General features: G+C 42.4%; 1 protein-coding gene and 1 long non-coding RNA gene across 3 annotated transcripts; both read right to left on the bottom strand.

Moving 5' to 3' along the window:
- Positions 1-1401: 1401 nt before the first annotated feature.
- LOC129598234 (uncharacterized) lies at positions 1402-5011 on the bottom strand. Of its 2 annotated transcripts, none has more exons than XM_055496054.1 (4): positions 4524-5011; positions 3546-4013; positions 2777-3205; positions 1402-2080 (listed from the first exon to the last, which is right to left on the bottom strand). In XM_055496054.1, the coding sequence occupies exons 1-4, from the start codon at positions 4776-4778 to the stop codon at positions 1481-1483; spliced, it is 1752 nt and encodes a 583-aa protein (XP_055352029.1). In that variant the 5' UTR covers positions 4779-5011; the 3' UTR covers positions 1402-1480. The 2 variants fall into 2 exon arrangements, with proteins under 2 accessions (XP_055352029.1, XP_055352030.1); XM_055496055.1 differs by having other exon boundaries at positions 1940-2080; positions 2874-3205.
- Positions 5012-11896: 6885 nt separating this feature from the next.
- LOC129598266 (uncharacterized) lies at positions 11897-12633 on the bottom strand. The gene is made up of 2 exons (XR_008691679.1): positions 12405-12633; positions 11897-12346 (listed from the first exon to the last, which is right to left on the bottom strand). It is a non-coding gene; the product is annotated as an uncharacterized LOC129598266 (long non-coding RNA).
- Between the last annotated feature and the right edge of the window lie 2172 nt (positions 12634-14805).

Consider the following 14805-nt stretch of genomic DNA (forward strand, 5'->3'; position numbering starts at 1 on the left):
CTCGTAGCCTTAAAAGCGAAGCAATCGACTCTAATGAACTCCATAAGAACACAACCGTTTGTTATAGTGTTTAATTTACATAATTATTCATTCCAACTTTACATATGTTTTAGCAAGGCGTGTTTGCACATAATGCACCAAAATAATCCACCGAGTTAACAGAATCGAAGTCAGCTCTCCAGTATTATGATTTATGCACAAGAGATTAGCAGGCATTCGACACGTTCATCCCGTTTTCATAGAAGGCATAATTGCATCCACCGCAGTAGTTATTGCAGCACTTAGCTCCCGGCCGTCCTGGGCAAGTCTTTCCGCGGCAAGGCTCGACGAAACACGCAACAGGATTTGCGCATTTGACCCAGGGACAGTTAATAGCCCGCTTCGCGCGCCTGTTGCACCGGCTAGTGACGTCCCGTCCGTTGAGGTAGAAGCGCGCATTGCAGCCACCGCAGTAGTTAGCCTGACAGGTGGCAGTGGGGTAGGCGGGACAGCTGTTAAAGGAACACGGGTTGGCGTAGCAATTGACCGGCCATTGTCCGTTTGGGCAACCTGGAATTGTATCAAGTAAACACTGGCATTCGTATAAGCAAGCAGAAATTGCAATTCTTTCGGTTGATTTCAAATCAAGTGATTGCATAGCGAACAATATAAAGTGCAAAAAATAATTGTCCTGTTAGCGATTAGAGACAAAAAAATTGGACCTAAAGCTGCGAAACTTTAGAATTTATCTTTTCTGACTTACGTCCGGAGCTAGCGGCAGCAGCGAGTCCAACGCACACGAGCATTAAAGTAAATGCGACTGAGAAATACATCTTTTGGCAATATAGCAAGATCAGTATTAAGAATCTGTCCGAAAATCGACAAGCGTCAAAAAATTAACCTAAATTACATGTGGTGCTAAATAAATTTAAAGCTCAAGAGAGCGATTAAAATAGGTAATTATTCTGCAAAGTATTTCGCCGCGGCAAAATGATTTTATATCGGCTGAAGTTACGAGTTCCATGCTACGTTTTATAGGTGCGTTTTACAATGTGCCGCGTTGTGTTATTTTCTAAGGACAGTTGCCGACGAAGTGCTGAATCGACACTTTATACAAGCGGACAGAAACCACAAAATCCGCCTCGCCTTTATGAGCGTGTTGTTGGTTTCGCCGTAAATACCGGTATGCGGTATAAATATTTTGTAGTTTCCCGTTTACTTAGCAATCGCTGTATCAATATTTTAGCGGAACTGAAGGTGGCGCGCCGCGGTGGCGTTAAGTTTTCTCGGCGTAGAATATCCTCACATCCGCTTTAAACATATTTCAGTAGAAGTACATCGGCATGTCAACAAACAAATCGTTCAGTTACGCCACAAAAAAATAAAATTACCGTTTTTGTTTTACCATTTGCCCATCACGCACCAAGGAGTCTTTTATCCTGATCGTTAAATAAAGTTAGGTATGGTATATTTTAGCAAATAAATGCAGTTGCATCGATAATCAATTCTGTGCGACAATTGTCGGAAGAAATTGAGAAAGGTCGCCTACATTATAGGGCGTGTTGCCAACTGGTAGCATAGAGTAACAAATAAAATTCCGACAGTCTCCTTCCGCCTCCCGAAAGTGGTTGCCACTAGGCGCCGGTGGCGGCACACTTTCTGCAAGTTTCCGATCTTCTATGGCTTTGTCGCAGGATTTTGAGGTTTTGACATCGCCATCGGCAGCAGTAGACACAGGACACATTGAAACACTGTATTTTATTTCATGAGCCGGCTTCACTGCGTCACATGCAGCAGTGTCACTTTGACAACTTCTCAACGAATACAGTGATTTGGCCTTCCGGAGCACCGCCAGCCACTCATCGCGTTCATCCGATGAAGGCGTCAGCACACCAATGTCTTCTTCGTTGTCCCGGCTTTTGATGACGAAACGCCGGTTGGATTTGCATGACCGTGAGCCGAACGACGGCATTACTGGAGCTTCGTGGCGAGGAAGGTCACGTTTAGTCGCTCGCGACCAGGGGACGACGAAGGAGCTGGTGGAGAGATCGGGTAAAGGCTGCAAAGGTTCAACGGGTTTTCCTATAACAGCCTGGTGTAGCTACAAAACAAAATCATATGTAAAACTGCTAATTTATTTAGCAATGAGACATCGGTACTTTACCGTACGCGTCCGCTGGCAACAGTTTCAGTACGAGGACAATTGGGTGCTGTGAACATACCCTGCACGATTAGGCTGCGATGAACAGCCGGCTAAATTTAAGCCGTTTGCATTCAGACTGTGATATCAGTAGCGTTGCGAGCTACGGGCTGTTCATCGCAGCCTAATCGTGCAGGGTATGTTCACAGCACCCAGTTGTCCTCGTATAATCATATAAAACGTATTGTTAACATAACTAACAACATTTACTACTGTAATAAGCTCATACGGACACAAAGAAATGGGACACAGCAGATTTATTAAGCAAAACAATAAAGTTGTCAATTTATTTCTTAAAAATTAAGATAATGCTAACACGAGTAATAATTAAAATAATAACTTACATAATAAGGTTAATACACAGCAACAAATAAAAATTATAAATTTATTAGAATTACAATTCATTTAAATTATTATTTAATAAAACTATAAGATAATAATAGATTATTTATTTAAAAATTTACGTATTTCAACTTTTGAATATTTATAAAAATATAAACTTTGTTCTTTGCCATGGGCGGTCGACATAGAGACACCGTTTCCTGCGGACGCGCACAGTAAAAATGTCGCAAAAATTAATGTTAAGGGAACAGTTACCGCTGTGTGATATCTTCTCCTTATGCCGTACTGCTCATCGTACTCCCACACTACACTGACCCACAGCGGGACAACCACGCCGAAAATGTCAACTAACCGCTTTTCCTTCAGAATGGATACTTTGGCGGGGAAGCGGGTCGGCTCGGACGCCGTGGCTTTGATCATAACAGGGGTAGTGCGTCGCGGTGACGTGCTGAAGGATAAATTGGTCAGTACGGCTAACCACTGTATCTGGAGGAGTTTGTTAGGGGTGCGGTAAAGGTCAACACGACCGGTCAGTTTCTTGTATAACTCTAGCGCCAAGTTATGGTTGCTGATGCAGAGATAGTTGTCCGGGTTGACGAAGACAGAGGGTGTTTGGTAGGGAAGAGGGACGGAACGGATGGAGCAGTCGGATAAACGGTAGGCACTCAGCAGTTCGTGATTGTGCTACAGGAGGCAACAAAATTATTTTTCCAAATTCAAAAATGAAATTATTAATAAGCACAACAACCACAATCGACGCTTCCTGCAAATATTTGTAATAGTAATACCGTATTGCATGTCTTCATTAAATATTAACCGCTTCAAAAATCTGTTCTATTTTTGAAAGCTGTGTCACACGCTCTTGTAATTTTTTCAATGTAATGTCACTATAATTCCTTGTAATGTGCTGATTATTACCAGCAGCACACCTTATGATTATAATTATCGAACTATGAAATATAAACAACAAAAATTGCATAATAATTTAACTGTTTAAATACAAAAATTGTGGGTAACAACTGACCTTACTTTTGGCGTATTCTTCTAGCGTCCCGTCACTATAGGCCACCCACGTAACCGGCACCCACTTCCGCCACGTTCGATCACGGAACCGGTGGCTGTGTTTCCGTTCCACCGTGCCACGCAGCACCACCGTACGCCGAGTGGGAAAGGGCCTTGGAGAGGCGGTACCACAGGGAAGGGAGGCGGAAACTCGCGGAAGCGGAAGTAGTTCCAGCAGAGAACGGACTCGGGGTGGGGCGACGACCGGTGGTGGAAGTCGTACGGGAGAGGGTTGGAAGGAGCGGTGGATTAACTGCAGAATATTGTACCAGTTCTCCGCTTCCTCCTGGCTAGCGAAACGTGTCGACCATGTGACCTTTCGAAGAAGTAATGTCGAATCATCGAAGATATCCTCGATTAAATTAAATTTGTTTTGCTTTAAATTGCTGATGGTAAGGGATTTAACATCATGTGAAGGAAGCTGGCTGGCCTGGAAAATGCAAATATGTGCGTTAATAATTATCATAATTCTCTCATAAATTATTGTAAAAAAATCTAATAATTATTAATCTAATAAACCATTCAGTTAATTAATGATGATCATAATTAGCGTGCAGCAATAAACTGAATCAATCATAGTTGGCACTTCCTTAGCCAGTGAAACCTACTGGCAAAAAGGAATCTTGAGATTGACTGAACATTTACCGAAATTAGCATGACTCAAGTGATTGTTATCTTTAGATAAGACTTTCCGGAAGATCGGAACAAAGCCATTGTACTACGCTATGATACAAATTAAATCCAGAAACATGAAGCAATAGTTGTAAATTTCGTGGACCAGTTAAATGCAGTATTGTTACTGCACTGCAGATCATTTCCAAAAGTAATTAATTTTGTTCGATAACATATCGCGTCCGCAATAGGTTGTGTATTATAATTTGTACTCCACACAGTACCAAATATTATAATTCAATTTTTATGAGACGTGGGCATGATCTACCTGGGTATCGTCACAGTTGCGAATTAAAGTCCTGTGAATAGAAGCATTCGGAAGTAAAGTCCAGCCCACTTGGCGGCGTTCTAGCTTGATATTCTCACAGATTCGTGTCTCGTTGACATTCGCTTGCAAGAGGAATCCCTGGTGCACATGCTGCAGGGGAATATGTGAGCCTGGCGGTTCGTTACTGGCTTCCCCACAGGAAATATCCAGCAATTCCGGATGTATGGGAATCACAAATTCAGTGTCCTCTACCATCTTTTGACGAGTTCTCCGAGCGCAGAGGTGCTCACAAATTCTTCAACAATCTGCTAAACGGAAAGCGAAAGAATTCGGACAAAATTTGCCTTGGTGCTTAAAAGCAGAATTTCCTCCGTGACGGGAATTATGAAGTTACTAACGTTGCTGATTTAAAATTTAAATAAAAATCCCTTACAAAGAAATATATAACTGTATGCTTTTAACTGAATTTTAGCGCTATTGAAAGTGAGTAAGTACTTACAGTAATTATCGATAAAATCCTCATAATGTTGTACATATGAGATGCTTGGCAACTGCGTTAGTGCTTAGTACTGCTTACAGTATTGCAACGGCAACTTCTATAAGCTGCCACTAGTGGAGTGGGTTACACACCCGTACCACGATAAAACGAGGTTTGATGGTTCGTCGATGGCCGTCGGTGATGTTACGAGTTAGCGAATTACCCAAAAATCAATTATGCAATTGCGAACATGTTAACCGATACGGGCGCGATTGTCAAAGTGCACAAACATTTTTAATCAGCTGAAAAGTCATTGGGGAAGAGCAAGGGCAAGGGCAAGAGGAAGGACGATTTTAGAACATTCAGACAATCTCAGAAGTCTAGCAAATCCACGTTAGGACTGGTCATCTCGCACAAGTACACATTCAGATGTCTCCGGTTGAACTAGCACCAATGAGATGTACATCTTCACTACAGATCTCATTTGTACGGCTACAGTATGTTGTCATTGCTGCTGTTATTGCTGCTGTTATTGCTGCTGTTTAACACTTAACGTGTGATCGCAGAAGCTTTACGTGCGATCGCAGGTTTTGACGTTTTGTTACCCTGTACAACGACTTCCTGCGACATCGCTACAATCATCGTCTTTTTCTGTTGTCGGTTGAGGCTGTGGAATAAGTACATCTTTATTATGATAGAAAAATAGTGTGAGTTTTATATACCGCCAAATAAAAAGCATGTCGCTACAATTATTATAATAAAGCTGAGCACGGATGAATATTGGCTTGTACGACTATTATTAACTGCAATGCTTTAATTTCTAGTTTTATGTATTATGCCGGTAAAACGAAAGAAACAATCAGAATGAGCGATATTATAGTTTTCAGTGACCTGCCTAGTGCCTACATACTTTACGTACTATCAGTATTACACACAAAGATGCTTTGCTTTTCGTTTTCTTACATACTCGTAATGAACATATGTTTATCGCAACACGGACTGGCTAAATAGTGTACAGAAGTTATTTACACATAGTTTACGCTGATACTTTGTACTGTACTAAAATACGAGCAAAGATATTGCTAGTGTTCCGCTGGGTCAGGTCGGGTTAGATGTGTATGCATTTCTTATCGTGACCATGGTAACAAGCTTATGACTGACCACTGGACGTAGCCAAATGATTTTAGCAAAAAATCAACAATCTATGATCCACCGCCACATTGAGAGAATTCTGATGTACTTTAAAGCAGCAAAATTGGTAAAGTAGAAGCCGAGATCCTTTGCCTCAAAGGAGAGGGGCCAAAGTCCTGGCACAGATGATTAGTATTCATATTCATATAATTCATATTCATATAATGAATACTAATCATCTAGACGGCCCTCTCCTTGAGGCAAAGGATCTCGGCTTACTTACCAATTTTGCTGCTTTAAAGTACATCAAATCTCTCAATGTGATCATTTGATTTTGCTAAAATCATTTGGCTACGTCCAGTGGTCAGTCGTAAGCTTGTTACCATGGACACGATAAGAAATACCTGCTAGCATTCTAGCAGTATCTTTGCTCGTATTTTAGTACAGTACAAAGTATCAGCGTAAACTATGTGTAAATAACTTCTGTACACTATTTAGCCAGTCCGTGTTGCGATAAACATAAGTATGTTCATTACGAGTATGTAAGAAAACGAAAAGCAAAGCATCTTTGTGTGTAATATTGATAGTACTTACGTAAAGTATGTAGGCAGGTCACTGAAAACTATAATATCGCTCATTCTGATTGTTTCTTTAGTTTTACCGGCATAATACATAAAACTGTAGAAATTAAAGCATTGCAGTTAATAATGGTCGTACAAGCCAATATTCATCCGTGCTCAGCACACTGCTTACCTACTCGTATCTAGTATCTGTACAGCCAGCGAAACGCCAGGAATCCAATCGATAATCAAGTGAGTCCTCCGGCTGGCACCCTTCACCCAACTACACAGGCTGCCAACAACGCCAAGTGCATCCCCACAAGTACAATCGCTATTCAACAGTCACGCCAAGTCGCGAGATGCACTCGCACAGCTTCAGTAGATACTTCGATGTGTGTTCCAGTTTCTGCAAAGGCATACAATATTGAAACGACAGTAAGTCAACAATTTAATCCGCTGATTCGTTAAATGTAGCACATACAAATACAAATTCCTTTTTCAACGATTAACTTAACATGTACCGGCCTGACATCAACAACGAATATCCCTGTATAATTCTATCAAATAAAATAATAGTGCTATTTTATTTGTGCATATAACAGTATAAATGGGCGTACAAAGCCAAAATGGGTACTATGTAGTATGTACATAACTACGATATACAAGCCCAGCACGGATGAATATTGGCCGATGACTATTAAAAAATAAGTAATTCCAAGGATGTGTTGATTTGTGGTCGCTTACAGACTGTCATAATAAACCCGTACGTATGTTTAGTAATATTATGACTGACTGTTTACTTGTACATACAGTACATAACTTGCAATGATGACTGACGTGTTAAGTTACATGAATTAGTCCTGGTTACATGAAGTCCTGGCACAGATGATTAGTATTCATATAATTTATGCACGTACAGTGTTTTGCCCGTAAATTTGTAAAAATAGTGCGCCCTAAGCGGTATCTTAATTCTCAATGTGCCCTAAGTGTGCCCTAAGCGTCACGAGCTCTGTGTAGCCACACAGCTCGTGACGTCACGAACCGATAAAAAAGCCGAACCGTGGCAAAACCGACAGCGAATTTACCCGAAGCGCCAACAGAATTAATCAACTGCAGCAAATATAGGCATTTTCAAACGGAAATGCGCGGCAGTATATATGGGTATCCACGAAATTTGCTTGTGGATATGGCTTTGGTGCCGCAAAAATCTGCGTTTCTACGCTCCCCTCTTGCAAATTATCCCTGTATGTTCATTATTTTGGCACAATCTGCTTGTCAAAACTCTACTTGCAGTTGGTGAGAAGTGAAGGTACGAACATGGGCTGAATAGCGTTTTAGTTTACGGGCGAAACCGCTTCCGCTCCACCAGGCCATGTCACGTGATCAAAAGTCACCTGCGGCAACACTTCTGTATAACACTTCTGTATAACACTTAAATTTATAACTTAAATGTACACTTAAATTTCTGTACAACACTTCTGTATAACACTTCTGCGGCAACAGATACTGTATAATCTGCCATCGTACTTATTGCACTTTAAAAAACGCACAACCGTACAGCCGGTTTCTAAGTAAAAAAATTCAAGATAAAACCGAAGTATGGGTGGATATTTTTTATTAGGCTTGATATTGGCTTGATACAATATTTCCGCGGCCGTATCTTGCTTGTCTTGGGCGAGGAGCATTTAATGAGCTGCAAAGCGAACTGGATGAAATGAAACGGTTGACGGATGAACATAGGACTTCTTGCGGAAACGTGTCTTTGGCGAATGCAGTGCGCGAAGCGGTCAAACGACCCCGTGCCGCTCGTCTCAATCCACACGTCAAATTGCCGGAGACCAGCGCCCGCCCAGTGGTCGATCCTTCGGCCGGTGTGCAGCGTCCTTTTGTGGGCGACACCGTCAGTCTTGCCTGCCCCCTGGTTCACACCGACGGTCAGCCGCCCGTGGCCGGCGATGTTGTCTGGCGCGTTAATGGCCAGTTACTTTACAACAACGAGACGTCCGTGGGCGGACGCCAATACACCCACGTCCGCACCGGTCAAGTGGCCGTGCTAATGCTGCATAATGTCGGCTACGCCGTCGCCGGGAGCATCGAGTGTCTGCGGCCTTGCCTTGCCTGGATACCGGCGGACACCGCCAACTCTGTCTCCTGAAGGAGTACCTAGTACTCCCGCAACCGCGTCACATCAGCCAGGTCTTCCGCCACCCCATGTCCAATGTTACCGTCCCCGCGCAAACCTCGCTCTCCATCACCTGCACCCGGGACCTGCAGTTTCCGTGTCGACCGGATCCCGCTCAGCATTTCGCTTGGAAATACCAGGGCAAGTGGGTCTCCGCACCACCCGGTCATTACATCAACACGTTAGGCTGCTTTCAGAATTACATCGTGCTCACCCTGCCGTCGTCCACCCGTGCGGAGAACGTCGTGCTGCCCAATGGAGAGACATACTGTCAGAAAACATTGACGCTGCTCGTGGCCTCGCCCAAAGTGCACCGCAGCGGGGAGATCGAGTACTGGGCCCGCTCCGACCCGACCAAGGAGGAGTGGTTCACCCAGTCGGCCTTTGTCACCTTCACCTAAGCAACACCATCGCATGATCTTTAACACTCTCCACAAAGCCGCTGACGGAAGTGTCGTTAATTGTCACGCGCATACGACGTCCCGCACTCGATGCGGTCCACGTGGTCAACTGCGACCAGGACGTGGAGGGTATGCCACTTTCATCCCCGGAAGCGCATTGATTACTACGGTCTATTGCGTATTCTGGCCGATGGAGCAGTTTGCATATGCTCCCTGTATTCTGTTGTTCACTTAATTTAATGCTAATCATTCGACTTCATTGAGAAAATGGCTCGCGTCCTGCATGGTTTTATGGTTTATTGCATTAACGGTTTCATTTTTTGATTATGCTGCGTTTTTTGTTTATTGTCCCGTTTAATATGTTCACTTGTTTGGGCCGCGGCTTTGCTTTTGGGGCCTGGTCGATCGAGGATGCTTGCACAAGCAGTACTTAGCTATATAGTATAGACTGACCAGCTTGGCCTTCGGGTGCCAGGCGCAGACATCGGTTTGTGGTTTACCACCTGCGCACCTGTACTGGCTAACCCAATTTCCGGCACACTATTATGGCCCGAAGATTGCATTAATGCGTTAATTTTAAGTTAGTGCAGGTGTGTACTACTGAGAAGGCCGATAGCTCCGCCTTCATGATTGAACATTCGCCGTTGTGTTTTGCTGTTCTGGGGATTTCCATCCCACACATTTCTGCGGTGTTTTGACGGATCTACAGCACAGCTGCGCGGGCTGTAGGATCCGATTTCATTTGTCTGGTGTTTGCTGCGCCACGGTGCGCACATTAGATTTCGGCATTAAGTACCTGCACATACATACCTGCACCTGTTAGTATTTATACTTCTATACTCGTACATAGTTTTCGATTCACAAAAGAAACATCACATCCTAATATTAACAAACAGCAGAAACATGCGGCCGGATTACAGAGAACATTTGATCTAAATTAGCCGAGGCCGGTGCCGTTCCCAGGATGGATGCCGCGTTTCCACGTTGAATTTCGATGCTGAACCTCTGGCGCAAAAACTCCGTTGCACGTTTCTCGCCTGTTTCCTGCCAAATCATCTTGCCCACTTCGCTAATCAGCCGGGAGGCTTCCGGTCCGAGTGGCCCTACTGTCTCCACGCCGACCGCTCGGAACAGGTAATCGTGAGTGATGCTCTGGTACTTCTCGGCTTTTTTCCGTTCGGCCGTTCTTACCCTTTTTACCTGTTAGTACATACTTGTACCTGTTAGTACATACCTGCACTAACTGAAGTAGCTGGCATTGCACGTACTCGTAGGACAGTAAGATAATTACGCATGTACAGCACGTATGATTGTATTCTTTGATATTACGTATGCAACTACACAATGTGCAGCTAACCCTTATTATTAACCAATGAAACAAAATTACCTTATTATCCTTATTTGCCATTAAAATTAGTTCCGGATAATAATATACAAAATTTGCAATAAAATATGGTTATGTTGCTGATTTTGTCTAATGTAATACTTGTATAATTCGATATTGTACATGTACATGCTCGCAACTCGCAAGTACTGCCCTTTATTTGTGCATCGTGCCACTATTGACAGTAATGATCATATTCTGATTTTTTTCCTGGGATGATTTTGATGCCGTTTTGTTAACACGCAGATGGGTGTATGTACATATAAAATTCTCAACGCCAGAGAAAAAACCATGCGCAACCAGCAGGTATCTTCGAGTGTAGGTATCTCAAGACCTAAACTAGCTGACAAAGTGGCGCAATAGCATGTATCTTATTCTTATCCTGGACCGAACGGCATCATATTGGCCATGGGCGACATCCATGGACCCGGCGGATTCCAACCCTTATTGAACGCAGACGGATGGTTTCCGCCGGGCATCGCATTGCTTAAACGGACTGGTCGGGTCGTTATTCAAAGAGTTGACTGGGCTGTATCAACGCGGGGCAGTCCGTCGGCTGTGCCGGTGTACGCCCCCGCAGATTGTCGTCGAACCCGGTCAGAGTCATGTTGCTCGTGGACATACAGAAACCGGACAGGATATTGTCCACAGTGGCGTTAACGTACTTTTCCGTCGCTTCGTTGTCGCGGCGTCTTATATATACTTTACTGCATCTAATAACGTTGGTTTGGGGCGCATGTACGCCCAGAAGTACGGAGAATCGCAAACGCCGTTGGTCGGTAGTGGTTTTTGGTTGCAGAGACTTAGACCCTGACACATACTTCTACGAATTTTGACAGCTTTCACACTCTTTTATTATAAAGAACTGTTCAAGGATCAGCTTGGTCACCGCATTATGAAAATTAGTGACGGTTGCAAGTAAGTAATCTGTGAATGAATCATCATCATATAGATTTGCATAGGTACTGTACGCTGTGGAAAGACTTCAGACAAGCATGACTGTATTGACATTGTCCTATACTGTATAGAGAGTTATTGATCTAAGATCAAGGAAGTGGTTCAAGGGACGCGTTAACAAATTACGATTGAGTTCAGTGATATTTAATCAACGTCCCCCCCATACCCCCCATCGAAATAACAAGCAATAAACAGATTTCATGTTTGCCGATGAGCAGAAGACGTGTTGTGGCATCTTAGCAATCTGTACTGAAAACCGCGTGTGAATGGCTTAGAATAATTCTGCACAGCATGCAGCTCTTTAATAGCTGATCTTGGATCGTATTCTCTAGAATGTCTTTTACGCTCCGATCTTGTTGTAGTGTTACATTGCTCAGCCAGTAAAAAATCAAGGTCGGTTAGTTTGAATATTATCAACTTAGAGTTCATGATACAGCATTAAGTGCGCACCACCACAAACATCAATTGCACCCTGACCCAAAGCAGTTGCCGCCCACAGCACCTGTACCTTCTCCGTACTGCGCATTACCACCACCACCTACGATTTCTTGACCTTGACCAGGAAGGGGTGGAGGTACACCTTGTCCAGAGAGGCCTCCACTAGAACCACTGGAACCAGGTCCAACCCCTGGCGCACCACCTGGGCCGCCTTGTTGGGGTGGAACAGGTCCTTGTTGGGGTGGAATAGGTCCTTGTTGGATTCCTTGGGCATGCATCACGGCAACAAGGCCTACAAAGTTAGAGGTTGTTGCAAGTTAGGAATGCCGTGACAGTGTATATTAACCTACCGGCTACGGCAAGGAAAACGAGGATTGACTTCATAATTATTGTCGCGTTAAGGAATAACGGCAAAAGAATCAGTTGGGAAAAGATAAGATGATCGATACTATCAATGCTGTCATGCCCGACTTCTTTTATATTAACGGCGATGTTCGTTACAACCACGTCGTTCCCGAATGTCCTGAGTAATCATTTATCAAATGTCGAAAATATTGCAGTTATCAAGTACGGAACCGGTAAGAATTCGCCGTGCCAGCAAGTCGTGATTGGAAAATTTGGAGCTTAATGCAATAACAATTGCCCTGGATTTTTCATACACTGAATTCTCTGAAAACTTGTCCAAAATTTCCGGTTAATTTTCCATCAGCGCCATAGCCACTCGTCCAAGTAAAGTGGTGTCTGCTGCAACGCTGCACTTTCGAAATGCACAACGTAGAAATGTCCTACTTGGCAGGCTGGCTGTGTACAACAGTGTAAAATTTTGCACTACCTGTTTCACGAAGGGTTCCAGATCTGCAGAAGTTTGTTGGATGAATGGTAAAGGTCAACATGACCGGTTAATTTCCTGTGAAACTACAGCGCCAAGTTCTAACTGCTTCTGATCATGAAGAGATCATTGTCCGGGTTGACAAATACGGGGGGTGTTCTGATAAAGAACGAAACGGATGGAGCAATCGGATAAACAGAAGGTATGCCGCAGTTTGTGCTGCAGGGTAACAAAAATTATTAATCATAGTATATAAATGGAGTTATTACAGTATATACTTATGATAACTTATCCCAGTCATTACAATCTGTATGTTTACTCGATCTCATGTAATAATGTTGAATTGCCTCTAATAATGTTTAATAATTATTAAATCACAATTTCATAATTTTTTTCTTCTGGTGCTGCGTCTTAAGTCGCCCGTAGTACCGTGCTTTTGTGAAATGTGTTGATAACATTATATACTCACAAGTATCGGTCGCGCTAGCGCGCGACCAGTTGTGTTCGAGGTATGGAAGAATTTAAAAAAAAATACAAAATACACATCGTACAGCAATAAAAATGATTTTGAGAAATATATCTGTATTTCAATTATGAAACCCCCAGCGAGGCCAGCTACGAAAATATTTTAACATGTAGAAATGAGGACAGTTTTCAAGCTTTCCGGTTAAATTCGACCAGTGGTATAAAAACTGTGAAAGCCTCCGCAATTTTTCTTTTTGTTTGCATTTTTCACGGTTCTTTTTCACGTTTTTAATAGTTTTTAATATTGAAAATTCCATTGAAAAAATGGGCGTAAATCAAATTATGGCGCATTTTGTATTTTGTCACGAGCGGCAGATTGTCATCGCACGCACTCTAATGTAACTTTATATTGCCGATCTAACGAACTGAAAACTTGAATTTTTTTGTACGACCGATAATAATTATTTAAACGGTGATTAAATGAATGGAGTGGGATCATTTACACGATGCCCACAAAAACCATTCAACCGATATTTTAGCGCAGAATAACGGTTGCCCAAGGTGACCTGGGAGGCTGCATCTTTAGCTACTAATTGTAAGATCTTCAGCCATTCAGTCAAGCTCTTGAGTATTTATAAAAATAAAATAAATACATATTTATTAAATTTTGAGGTTAATGAATACCCAAGCTACCGCCAGTATTACAGAGCAACGTATGACTTAGTGAATACCCAAGCTACCAGTATCACAGAGCCGCTATGTGAGTGAATACGGTAAACGGGCCGCGGGCTGGCTTTTAGATATTTAGAAATTACATATAAATCAGACAATTTAGACCGTGAGATATTGAAGTACTTAGATTTCTAGATATTTTTAAATTTCGAAACTTTGGAGGCTCAAAAAATTAGAGGTAACGGCCCCGCTGCGCGGGGCCGAGTCGAAATATTTAGAAATATTTAGAAATTCTTGAAATGTAAAAGCTTTGGAGCCGACTTTCAAAACATTTATAGTTATTTTGAGGTATTCAAACAGATTTAAAAACATCTTAAAGGTTTCAAGAATTTAAAAAAATTATAACTTTGATAGGATTGTCAATTTCAAATAACTATAGTTTAGGTTGCTAAGTTGCGAAACTTGTATTTGCTCATTCGAGACTTTTGTAGAATTTACTGGAAATTTCTATGAACTTTAAACGCCAAGTACGGAAAGTTTGAAAGGGTTTTTGAAAACGTTCCGGAAACCAAAATTTTTTTCGAAGCAGCAGATAGGAAGCTTTAGAAGATGCTGGATTTTATAAAATAATCAAAAGCTTCACCAATGGAATCTCGAATTAGGAGATAATTTCCAAAACTAACAACCTTTAAGTACTAACAACCTTTAAGTACTACAGCTTCTAAAAATTTTGTTAGACCTTCTCCAAAACTTGAGATTTTTTTAAAGATAAAGGTAGGAACGTT

This window comes from Paramacrobiotus metropolitanus, unplaced genomic scaffold (genome assembly GCF_019649055.1).
Source record: "Paramacrobiotus metropolitanus isolate TYO unplaced genomic scaffold, Prichtersi_v1.0 Parri_scaffold0000118, whole genome shotgun sequence".
Classification (NCBI taxonomy): domain Eukaryota; kingdom Metazoa; phylum Tardigrada; class Eutardigrada; order Parachela; family Macrobiotidae; genus Paramacrobiotus; species Paramacrobiotus metropolitanus.

What these genes read in the sequence shown, in the direction of transcription:
- LOC129598234 (XM_055496054.1), bottom strand. Translation starts at nt 4,778, where the DNA reads ATGGTAGAGGACACTGAATTTGTGATTCCCATACATCCGGAATTGCTG. An exon ending in AAGAATACGCCAAAAGTAAG is followed by an intron (nt 3,206 to 3,545) that starts GTCAGTTGTTAC and finishes TGCCTCCTGTAG; the next exon opens with CACAATCACGAACTGCTGAG. An exon ending in GGAGAAGATATCACACAGCG is followed by an intron (nt 2,081 to 2,776) that starts GTAACTGTTCCC and finishes TTTGTTTTGTAG; the next exon opens with CTACACCAGGCTGTTATAGG.